The sequence below is a fragment of the Mustela nivalis genome (assembly GCF_964662115.1).
Source record: "Mustela nivalis genome assembly, chromosome: 17".
Taxonomy (NCBI): domain Eukaryota; kingdom Metazoa; phylum Chordata; class Mammalia; order Carnivora; family Mustelidae; genus Mustela; species Mustela nivalis.
Genome location: NC_139036.1, coordinates 11806245 through 11819219, shown reverse-complemented (window position 1 = coordinate 11819219; position 12975 = coordinate 11806245). Strand labels below are relative to the sequence as shown.

General features: G+C 37.8%; 1 protein-coding gene across 2 annotated transcripts in view; it reads right to left on the bottom strand.

Moving 5' to 3' along the window:
• Positions 1-12975, bottom strand: part of NCBP3 (nuclear cap binding subunit 3) — a 33714-nt gene that overhangs the window by 13128 nt on the left and 7611 nt on the right. For both annotated transcript variants that reach the window (XR_014304618.1, XM_082705816.1), the window contains exons 4-7: positions 4612-4737; positions 2561-2689; positions 2269-2345; positions 1207-1315 (exon numbers count right to left, since the gene is read on the bottom strand). Coding sequence is in view for 1 of the 2 variants with exons in the window: in XM_082705816.1 (XP_082561942.1) it covers positions 1207-1315; positions 2269-2345; positions 2561-2689; positions 4612-4737 (441 nt within the window). In the remaining variant the exon portion in view is untranslated. The remainder of the gene's footprint in view (positions 1-1206; positions 1316-2268; positions 2346-2560; positions 2690-4611; positions 4738-12975) is intronic.

Below are 12975 nucleotides of genomic sequence, written 5' to 3'. Positions count from 1 at the left end.
AAGGCACACTTATCCAGGGCTATAAGTAAACAGTGGCACAAGCCAGTATGTGCACCCTTTAAAAGACATGCCCACCAGCTGCTTGGGAGAAATGGCTGATTCCAGATTTGGGACAGGGATAGTACATGTTGAGTATGGAAAAACAAGATGTTTTACTGTGCCATAAAGTATGGAAGTGTACAAAGAATCATGAAGGCATGTCAAAATAATACAGCTTGAAGGGGCTCCACTGGCCAAATCCAAGATTTGTAAATTGAAACAAAGACATGAATGAATAACCCACTGAATAAAATAAGACTCATGAACCTAAACTGATACAGTTAAGTAAATAAGTAAATAAATGGGTAAAAAGAAAAAATTTTTCCTTAAGCACAATGCCAACTAATAAAGAAGTGCAGAGTTAAAAAGTCATCAATGGATGCTGAGTGGAAGTATGATGAACCAAAGTCTATGTATATAATTTCAAAGTACCTCCTGCCAATTTTTGTATTACAAACAGAAAACAGGAGAAACCTGGCTATCATTACCTTAACTGAGAAAAGCTAAAATCTCCAAACACGGGACAAGTAAATATCACGTGTCTCCTGACAGGATGTACTGCAAATGACACAACAGCACTTCTGTGATACTCTTGCCTAATATGCACAGTCTGATTCAATCAGGAGGAGATAGTTAAAAAACAAACTGAGGGGCAGTCTATAAAATAACGAGCCTAGAATCTTTAAACATGTCTCAGTCAAGAAAAATAAACCAAGTGTATTCCATATTCAAATTTCATATATATTTTAATGCACACCAGAATCATTGTGCACAGAGAGCCTAGGAGGCTTTTAGGTCCTTAGAGGATAAGGCTGAATGGCACTACTAGCAATGTCCAGGAGGATATTGCTGTGATGAATAAGAAAGTATAATTTTAAAATGTTTTCATAGTTCAGAAGATAAATTGGCTGAAAAGCACAGAGAACAAACTAGCTTTAAGAGAAAATAATTCAGCCAGAAATCACAAAAGTATACAAACAGCTAACATTCACCTTCAAAGTATGAAATTCAATTCAGGTAGCAAGCCATCATTTCACAAATAGAACATTACAGTTTGAAGGGATTTGAGATTACTTGACCTAACATCCTCTTCAAAAGAAAAGGATGTCACTCAAAAATACATGACTTAGAATAAAACTAAAAATTAATGCCAAATATCACATTTACCTTTTGTAGCAAATCTCATGAATAACCTATTTCCTTTAGCAAGTTTGTTGGCTGGACGAAGATCATTTCTTAGCAGAGACTCTTCTTCTACTTGAGACAATGTGTCCAACTTAAGAAAAAAGAGCATTTTCAATATAAACATTAAAGCTTCCTTCTTTTTTTTTTTTTAAAGATTTTATTTATTTATTTGACAGATCACAAGTAGGCAGAGAGAGAGAGAGAGAGGAGGAAGCAGGCTCCCTGCTGAGCAGAGAGCCTGATGTGGGGCTCGATCCCAGGACCCTGGGATCATGACCTGAGCCGAAGGCAGAGGCTTTAATCCACTGAGCCACCCAGGCGCCCCAAAGCTTCTTTCATATTTATTCAGTAGCAAAGTCACCATTGAGAAAGCATTCTTTCTTCTACATTCTTTTTTACATTCATTCTTCTCTTCTACAATTCTTGAAGCAGGACAGCACATGTTCTTCTGAAACATTTCTAAGTCAGAGGTCTTCCCTGAACACCTTGTCTAAAAGAATAGTCTTCATCATTCTCTATCTGCTTACCCTTCTTTACTTTTCTCCATAGCACTCCTCACTTTCTGGCATTATATATCTGTGTATCTGTGTATTGTCTGTCTTCTCCACTAGAATATATGTTCCAAGAGAGAAGGACATGGGTTTGATGCTATATCCAAAGGACCTAGAATTTGGTATATAGTAGGTATTCAATAAATATTTTTTAAATGAATACACTCTAATGTATTTAATGTATTTAATAACAGCACATGCCCCATTAGGAAATATTCCATCACTTGTTTTTTCTTAATTTCTTACTTCCAAGTATTCCTCAATAAAACCATTTTCTCTTATATAGAAGAATGAGTACTATTCTAAGATTTCAGGAAAAGTCACTCATTATAGCCATAAGAACTTAAAGGCCAGGAGCCTCATATAATCTCAAAAGGTTCAATCAAAGGAAGAACACAGCTTAGTAAGTCCTTAAGCCTTAAATAAAAGAAAGTAAACAGTTTGGGTTTTTTTTACACTATAACCTTGTTTATATCTTTGCTCTATTACTAACCTCTATATCACTTGAGTTCTCATCTTCAACTTCTCCTTCTTCAGCCTCATCATCATCTGAACTATCCTCCTGCTTGTCTAAAATACAAGGGACAAGATGAAACTTAACATAACTCCATCTCACGTAACTTAAAGTCCATTATTTTCTCCTATATACTGATGATCCAAAGCATCACAGCTTATCTTAGAAATAACTGACAATGAGATACTATATAATGCTTTGCAGAGAAACCTAAACCAATAGTGTAAAGAACAGGACTTTCAGCCCTAAAGCCCCTCCTTTGTGTTGTTACCTTTTTTACTTTTCTCAGATGACCTGTCCTCATTGGCATCCCTGGTTCTTATCTTATCCAGGGCTGGCAGAGAGCTCATATTGATAAGGGCTCGTGTGGCTGTCATTTCATCCAGCCAAACCACATTGCCTAAAACAAAATATAAAATAAAACATTACATCATACCCATATGGTAAATTTTTTAAAAACAGAGACTGCAACATAGTCATTGCTATGGCCTCATCTAGCTACAGATCAGTATCAGTAAATGTACGAACCAACTAATGAAAGCAGTACAGAAAGTGGCAGTAAAACTCCTTGATGAAATTAGCCTAGAGCTGCATTCCCAAACGAAGTTCCACAAAATAACTGTATTCCATGAAAAAAGGGTTCTGTATATAAAGGTTCTGTATACAAAAATGCCTGACTCAGTAAGTATTATATAGTGTTAGCATTCTTGTGATGATGATGATGATGAAGATGATGAAGATGATAGCAAGACCACTGTCAAATAAATTTGGATTAGCCTTTATACTACTGCCCTCTACGGGGAAGCCATCTGCTGTACCTTGTCATTCAGACACGCTAAATGATTGTTTCCTACTATAAAGTGTGGGTGATGATGGTATCCATGGAATATATACAGTGAAGCCATGACAGCCACTTGGCTTTGTAGCAACTAATTTAATCTACTTCTTTAAGCAAGAGAATTTAGCAAGAAAAAGATGTTGAGAAGTCTTATAGAAAATAAATCTACTTAATTTTATTTAAAGCAGCATTTCTCAAATTAGAGTTACCTTTACATTCTCAGTTTCAGATATGAAGATCTACAGATTCTCACTTTAGTTACAAACACACAATGTGGCCTTGGGCAAACAATTTTCCTTCTCTGTTTCTCAGTTCTGATGTTCAACATGAGTTAGTAAAAATGGGTAAGTCTAAAGGGTCTCTCTGATTCTAATATCCCTTAGCTACAGTTTTAGTAACGTAGATCAGGAGTTAGCAAAGGAGATCCAGCCCACCACCTATTCATTTATTTATTTATTTATATCTACACCACCTTTATATAGGTATAATTAATTAAATAATAAACTACACATAAATAAATATCAAACTGCAAATAAATAAATAATAAACTACACATCCAACATATTTTTTATTAAAAAAAGATCTGTGGAAAGCAGGCAGGCTCATTCAGTAACATACTGTCTATGGCTGCTTTCACACTACAATAGCAGAGCTGAATAGACATAACAAAACAAAGACTGTATGGCCTGCTAAGTCTAAAATATTTATTGTCTAGCCCTTTATAAAAAAACGTTTGCCAACCCTTGATTTAGGTTGTGTAAGTAAAGCAAAAGGAAAAACGGAGAAAACTCTGTCATGTTTCTCCTTTCAATGCTGAATCAACATCTTTATAAAAAAAAAAAAAAAGCGGCAGGGAAAACCAGGCAGCTATTCAAGGTACAGCCTAGCAGGTCAGTAAGCTGACCTGGCAGTAAGCTAAGCCAGACTAGAAGTGAATTAAGACAAGAAGCCAGCAGAGTGGTTACCACAGGTCCTACCAGACTTGGAGTGGGGATGCAAGTAAAAATATTAGCTAATTCAAGCAAGTGAAGTTTCAAAGCAAGCAGAGATGAGAGGTTTCATATAGTATCAGAAAGTTCCAGTTTAGTCCTAGATCAGATACTAAGGCAGACCCAGGCCTGTGAAGACCTATACAGGAAGGTGCAATGACAAAATCTAAGGTCCTGAACACAGAGCCCCAAGTCTATATAGTTGGATCCACCCCTTTGTTGGAAAATTGTGGGAATTAAAGAGGCCTCAATCATGTACACAAGACTCAGATACCAGGAACCAACCTTCTAGATTCCTGGTCATCACATCTGAGCTGACTTGAAATACTCATGGAATATGATCTGGCAGACTGGCTAAGGCAATGTGATTCTCATCAATGGGCATTCTTTCTCCCCTAGGCTAAAGGCAGAGGTTTGGGAGCAGACGAGTAGTCTCAATCACAAATATTCACCATCTGAGATGGCAAAAACAACAAAAAACTTGAGTGTACTTACAGGAGGTATCATCCAACCATTCAATGTGAGCAGGAGGATATTCTTTAAAATAGGAAAAGATATCCTGGGTACTCATCTCATCTACTCCACAAATGTAGATTGTCTCCAGTCTCACTTTGGGGATTGCTAGAAAAAAAAAAGAGATGAAATAATTTTCTCACCTGCTACTGCACATCTCACCAGCACCCCTTTGTAACAGCTCAGATACCTGTGTTTAGAAAAGAAATGTGCTAGAAGAGACGACAATTATTTTCAGAGAAATGAGATATAACAGTAAGGTATGCTACTTTAATTTTTATCACAGAGCAAAAGCATTAAACAAGTGATCTAATTCAGAAAGGTATATTAGGCTGAGAAAGATTAAACAAATGGTATTGTTAAAAAGATGATACCTCTCCCCAAATTAATCTGTAGTAATTAAAGCAATACCAAATTCAACAGGCTTACTCCTTCAACCTGACAAGCTGATTCTATAATTTTAGAATATATGTCAAATAGAGATGTGCAATAGCCAAGACTATTCGGAAGAGATGCTGCTCCTGAATATAAAGCAAAGTATGAAACTAAGAGTAAAGAAATCCTACAAATCGATAATAAAATGATAGCCCAAAATAAAAATGAACATGAGCACACATTTCACACGAAAGGAAATACAAAAGGCCAATAAACATATGAGAAGATGGTTGATCTCACCAGTAATCAGTAAAGTGCACATGGGAAACAAAACACGAGATTTCACTGCCCATCTGGCTGTTTAGTACAGCCACCTTCACTAATTTCCTAGATCTTCTGGACAGTCTGCTGCAGCTTCCATGCTTGCTGTTTTACCTTGTGCTTTTTAGGTTATAGAGATGGATGGCTTCTTTCCTTTAACTTCCTGATCCAACCTCTGCCAGCTTCAAACTTTTCTTCTGTAGCTTCCTCACCTCTCCCAGCCTTCACAGAAGAGTCAGCATCTTGCTCTGGATTAGGCTTTGGCTTAAGGGAATGAGCTGGTTTGATCTATGCAGACCACAAAGCTTTCTCCATATCAGCAAAAAGGCCGTTTCACTTCTTATCATTCATGTGTTCACTGGAGTAGCACTTTTAATTTCTTTGAGAAAAACTTTTCCTTTGCATTCACAAACTGGCTCTTTGGCACTAGAAGCCTAGCTTTTGGCCTATTTTGGCTTTTGATATATCTTCCTCACTAAGCTTAATCACCTCTAGCTTTTGATTTAAAGTGAGAGACATGGACCCTCTTTTCACTTGAACACTTACAGGCTGTTGTAGGATTATTAACTGGCCTAATTTCAATATTGTTTTATCTCAGGAAATGGGGACCCAAGGAGAGGGAGAGAAACGGGAGACTGGCCAGTTGGTGGAGCAGTCAGAACAAGCACATTTGTCGATTAAGTTACCCATCTTACAAAGGAGTGGTTTGTAGCATCTCAAAATAATTACAATTGTTAACATCAAAGATACTGATCACAAATCACCATACCAAATACAATAATACTGACAAAGTTTGAAATATCTTAATAATTACCAAAATGTGACAGAGATTTGATATGAGCAAATGCTTTTGGGAAAATGGCACCAACAGACCTGTTCAACCATGTTTCCACAAACCTTCAATTTGTTTAAAAAAAAAAGCAGCATCTGCAAAGTACAATAAAAGGTGTTCCCATATAATATGACGACATTAAAAAAAATAAAATAGAAATGCCACCATACATTTTCTAAGGATACATATTTGTGTATACAAATACCTAAAAAAAGGCCTGGAACAATTCATGCTGGTAACAGTAACAACCTCTAGGGAGGAAGAAAGGTTGACAGCTATAGTCAAAAAGGAACCTAATGAAAGACCTGAAACACCAGTGAAGGAAATTCAAGTTGATGCAAAGAAATGGAGAGAATTCTATGCTCATAGTTTGGAAGAACAAATATTGTTAAAATATCTATATTACCCAAAGCAACCTACAGATTTAATGCAATCCCTACCAAAATGCCAACAGCATTTTTCATACAACTAAAATGAACAATACTAAGATTTGTATGGAACCACAAAAAGATCTTGAATATCCAAAACAATCTTGAAAAAGAAAAACAAAATGGAAGTATCACAATTCCAGAGTTCAACTCATATTACAAAGCAGTCATAATTAAAACAGTATGATACTGACATAAAAATTGACCCAAAGATCAATGGAACAAAAGACAAAAACCAGACATAAACTTATAATTATATGGTCAATTAATCTTTAACAAAGGATGAATGAATACAATGAAAAAAAAAAAAAAAGAGTCTCTTCAACAAATGGCATCAGGAAAACTGGACAGCCACATACAAAAGAATGAAACTGGACCACTTTCTTTGACCATACACAAAAATAAATTCAAAATGGATTAAACACCTAAGTGTGAGACCTGAATCCATAAAAATCCTTGAAGAGAGCACAGGTGGTAGTATCCCTGACATTGACTGTTCCAACATTTTTCTAGATATATCTCATGAGGCAAAGAAAATAAAAGCAAAAATAAACTACTGGGAGTACATCAAAATAAAAAGTTTCTGCAGAGCAAAGGAAACAATCAAGAAAACTTAAAGGCGGGTGCCTGGGTGGCTCAGTGGGTTGGGCCGCTGCCTTCGGCTCAGGTCATGATCTCAGAGTCCTGGGATAGAGTCCCGCATCGGGCTCTCTGCTCAGCAGGGAGCCTGCTTCCTCCTCTCTCTCTCTCTGCCTGCCTCTCTGCCTACTTGTGATCTCTCTCTGTCAAATAAATAAATAAAATCTTTAAAAAAGAAAAGAAAACTTAAAGGCAACCTACTGAATGGGAAAAGATACTTGCAAAAGACATACTTGATAAAGGGTTAGTACACAAAATATATAAAGAAATTAATAAAACTCAACATCCAAAAAATGAATAATCCCATTAAGAATGGGCGTAAGTGTTTGCTTCAGCTGTACATATACTAAAATCGGAATGATACAGAGAAGATGAGCATGGCCCCTAAACAAGGATGACATATAAATTGGTGGAGCCTTCCATATTTTTTAATGCTAAGCGAAATAAGTCACTCAGAGAAAGACAAATACCATCTGAATGTGGAATTTTAAAACTTTTTATTTTATTTTATTTATTTATTTGAGAGAGAGTGAGTGAGAAAGAGCATGAGAGAGAAGATCAGAGGGAGAAGCAGACTACCTAAAGAGCTGGGAGCCCAATGTGGGACTCAGTCCTGGAAGTCCAGGATCATGACCTGAGCCAAAGGCAGTTGCTCAACCAAATGAGCCACACAGGCACCCTGAATGTGGAATTTTAGAAACAAAACAAAGAATGGAAAAAAATGAAAGAGAGACAAATTAAGAAACAGACTCTTTTTTTTTTTTTTAAGATTTTATTTATTTATTAGACAGAGAGCGAGAGAGATCATAAGCAGGCAGAAAGGCAGGCAGAGAAAGAGAGGGAAGCAGGCTCCCTGCTGAGCAGAGAGCCTACTGCGTGGCTGAATCCCAGGACCCTGAGACCATGACCTGAGTGGAAGTCAGAGGCTTATCCCACTGAGCCAAACAAGAGCCCCAAGAAACAGACTTAATTACAGAGAACAAACTGATGGTTACAGAGGGGAGGAGGGCAGAGTGGATGGGTTTAAGAGGTGATGGGGAATAAGGAGTAGACTTGTGATGAGCACACGGTGATGTATAGAACTGTTGAATCACTATATTGTACATCTGAAACACTGGAATTAAAATTAAAACTTAAGGGGCGCCTGGGTGGCTCAGTGGGTTAAGCCGCTGCCTTCGGCTCAGGTCATGATCTCAGGGTCCTGGGATCGAGTCCCGCATCGGGCTCTCTGCTCAGCGGGGAGCCTGCTTCCTCCTCTCTCTCTGCCTTCCTCTCTGCCTACTTGTGATCTCTCTCTGTCAAATAAATAAATAAAATCTTTAAAAAAAAAAAAAATTAAAACTTAAAATAAAAAGGGCAGAAGACATGAACAGACATTTCTCCAAAGAAGACATCCAGATGGCTAACAGACACATGAAAAAATGCTCAACATGACTCATCATCAGGGAAATGCAAATCAAAACTACAATGAAGTATCAGTTCACACCTGTCAGGATGGATAAAATCAAGGGGTGCCTGGGTGGCTCAGTGGGTTAAAGCCTCTCCCTTCGGCTCGGGTCATGATCCCAGGGTCCTGGGATCGAGCCCCGCGTCGGGCTCTCTGCTCGGCGGGGAGCCTGCTTCCTCCTCTCTCTCTCTCTCTGCCTGCCTCTCTGCCTACTTGTGATCTCTGTCTGTCAAATAAATAAATAAAATCTTAAAAAAAAACAAAAACACAAGCAACAGTAAGAGCTGACTAGGATATGGAGAAAAAGGAACCTTCTTGCACTGTTTTGTGGGAATGCAAACTGGTGCAGCAACTGTGGAAAACAGTATGATGATTCCTCAAAAAGTTAAAAATAAAAGTGCCCTACTGGCACTTTTATAATCGTACTACTGGCATTTACCCCCAAAAAACAAAAACACAAATCCAAAGGGATACATGCAACATTATTAATAATAGACAAATTAAGGAAGCAGCCCAACTGTCCATTGACAGATGAATGGACAAGAAAGATGTGGTGTATACAGACGTGCCTGGATGGCGCAGTTGAGCGAGTCTTGGTTTTGGCTTGGGTCATGGTCTCTGGGTAGTGGGATCGAGCTGTGTGTGGGGCTCTGCGTGGAGTCTGCTTCTCTCTCTTTCTCCCTCTGCCCCTCCTGTTCATGCTCTCCATGTCTCTCTCAAATAAATAAATAAATCTTTATAAAAAATGTGGTATACACACACACACACACACACAGGAATATGTGTGTGTGTCATAAAAAAGAAGGAAATCTTGCCATTTGCAACAACATGGATAGAGCTAGAATATAATGCTGAGTGAAAGAAGTCAGTCAGAGAAAGACAAACACCATACAATCTCACTCATATGTGGAATTTAAGAAACAAAAGAAACAAGCAAAGGAAAAAAAAGAGAAGAGACGGACAAACCGAGAAACAGACTCTTAATGGTTACCAGAGCGGATGGGGTTGGAGGGATGAGTGAAATAGGTGATAAGGATTAAAGAGTACAAGTATCATAATGAAAATAAATAAATAAATAAAGGTCATATCCTCCAAAAAAAGAACCTAAGCCTTACCAGGATTGTGGTATTTTTATTTTTATTTTTTTTTTTACTAAATACTTCAGTTCATATATCTCACTTAATCTTTGTAGTTGTATAATATGCAAATGTACCAATGAAATTTTTTTAAATACCTGCATATCCACCACCTAACTTTACGATTAATTTCTTCAAAAGACTAGAGGCAAATAAAACATTACCTACACAACAGGCCTGTGTAACTCCTCCACATCCCTTCTCTCCCTCCCTTCTCTGAAGTAATTTTGTTAGGAATTCAATGTTCATTACTCTCAAGTATGTTTTCATATATCTATCTAAAACAAATGAACCTAAGGGCACCTGGATAGCTGAGATGGTTAAGCATCCCCAACTAGTGATTTCAGCTCAGTTCATGACCTCATATGTCATGGGGTGCAGCCCCATGTCAGGTTCCATGCTCAGCAGGGAGTTTGCTTGGAATTCTCTCTCTCCTCTCCCTTTGCTCCTTCCATGTCGCACATGCTCTTTCTATCTCTCAATAAATAAATAAATAAATAAATAAATAAATCTTTTAAAAAACCCCAAAACAAAAGCAAAACTAATGAACTTAAAAGCATTTACATATTTACTTAAAAGTATGTAAACATGTTCAGATAAAAAAATGTTTAAATACTTGTCATTTTGAAGAGTGAAAGATAGGTTTAATTAGAAACCATACAAGTATGGTCAGACTAAATCAGGGGAGTGTTTTCCTGCAGCCAGATTCATGAAGACAGAGATACCATCAAGACTTATGAGCTCTGGCAAGTCCTTATTAGTGAGGAGCAGTTCAACGGTGAACAGAGCCCAAATACAACTGAGATGGCTGTCCACATTGGACAGGAGCCTTCTTAGTTCTTCTAGCTAAATCAGGACTTTGGAAGAAAAAATCCCATGGGATGTAAAGACACAGTTCTGAAAACGGTAACAAATAACAGGGAGAGCAGTGGCCCAGCAGTGGCAACAGACTGAGTGATCCTCAGAGCTATACGGGAAGGGGCAATGACAAACCTGGGAGAAAATATCTTGTAGGAGACTTGCTGATCTGATAACAAGGATTTACTCGTAAGTGAGATAAGTAAAGAAAATAAAGACCAAAAAAAAAAAAAGAAAAAAGACAAAAATAAGTATCAAGAATATCACAGCACTATTCTATCAAAACAATAAAACATTTAAAAAAAAAACCCTATAATGAAAAAATAGTTTACAAACAAAAGGAAAAGAGTAGAGGGAACAAAGCTTCTAGGCTCAGATGTTTATATTTTGAAGAAGAGAGAATGACATAAAAATCCAGAAATGGGCAATGGACAATCTTGGTCAAAAGAAGCAAAGATGTAAAAAAGGGATGCAAAAGCTAGACAAAAACTACTCTCAGTCAGCTGGAGTATAAAAAAGCTTCATTCTCAAAAGAGAACCAAACTGACTGACGGTGACAGTGGCAAGATCCATTGGAGATGGAAACTTTGTTAAGTTCAAGATTTGATGGAAGATTGCCCAAAAGAAAGGATGCTCAATACGTCCTCACCTTGCTGGTGTCACTGCCTAAAATAAAACAACAAAAAAGGCACCTAGATTTATGTCCAACCAATGAGAAAGGGCTAACTGCTGATGTGGCACTGAAAACATGCACTGGGGAATGAGGACTGGACATTTACTGAGTACTAACGTAAAAGCAAGGTGGTGAGGGAATCATCTTTGACTTCCTAGCAGGAAAGAAGACAAAGAATGACAGATAGTAGGACACAAAACTCAGGTTTTTAGGAAAGCAGATTTCTGAAAATCCAGAGAAAAAGTAGTCAATTCCAAGGCCTTTGATTAAAAACTTGGGGCGCCTGAGTGGCTCACAGTCAGTTAAGCATCTGCCTTCGGCTCAGGTCATGATCCCAGGGTTCTAGAATAGAGCCCTGTGTGTTGGGCTCCCTGCGGAGCCTGACCCTCCCTCTCTCTCTGAGCTCCCTCCCTCCCTCTCTCTCACTCTCTGAAATAAATAAATAAAATCCCAAAGGAAAAAAAATAAAAATAAAATGATCAGAAACTTTGGAATACACTAAAGATAATAACTCAAAGTATGAGAGGTGATCCTCAAAAAGAAAAGGAGCAGAGTTTAGGGGAGCACAACCTATCAAAGAACAAACATGGAAGATAAACAGTAAATTACTAATGACTAATGTAAGAGAATGAATGTAATAAACATAAAAATCTAAACAACTAACATCAGGATTATCTTGTTTAAGATTTACCAACAGATACAGATGCAGAAGCCATGTATACCAAAGTGTAGATTAGGTATAGCTAAAATGTTTAAAGGTAGTTATGATAAAATCAGCACAATAGGCTGAAACAGTCTTGAATTCAACAAGATGTAAATTGGTAAGGATAAATAAAAAGGTAATTCTTTAAAAATGTTTCAAGTACAAGATGGGAAGACTTTTGATCCCTGGGGAAAAGCCCTGGATGCTCAGGTGCACTAGAAGATTAAAATAACATTGTGAAATAGATAGGACAGAGACTACAGTAACAGTCCTGTCACACTCCCCATGAATCCAACCATGTCTGGAATCTACACCTCCCCTTATGTAGGGCATTTTGAGACTGGAAAGAGTCTAGAGGAAGGAGACCAGAAAGTCATGTCACATAAAGAGAGTTTAGGGCACAGTCTGCCAATTCCCTCACCAGAAGGTTTACTGTGTGAATAAGGAAAAGACTTAATGTTGTTCTAAGAGTCACAAAGTAACTAACATAAATTACTAAAAAGCAATTTCTGCTCAATGCAAGGATGCATCCAAATATAAGACTGACTGCTTCATAAACAGTTCTTGTGCCACCACTAGGAAATGTTCAGGCAAAGGCCAAAAGAGCACTGAGAACCTTGCCAAAAGGCATGCAGCACTGGGTAGGAGGTTGGGTATAGATAACCTCTAAGTCCCTTCTAAACATGAGAGCTTTGATCTTGGGGATAAGGAGACTAAAGCCGCTTGACACCGAATCACTCAAGAGTAGCAAGAACTCCTGATGCAGAACGGTCTAGTGCAATATATCCCAAATTATGTCCCTGAATGCTGGCAGAAAGGTCACAGTACACAGGCCTTGGTCAGACCAGCCTTCAAATTCGTCTTGCTACTTACCTAGCTGTAGGATCTGAGTGAGCTTCTCAAACTCAGCACCTTAGTTTCCTCATCAGTAAAA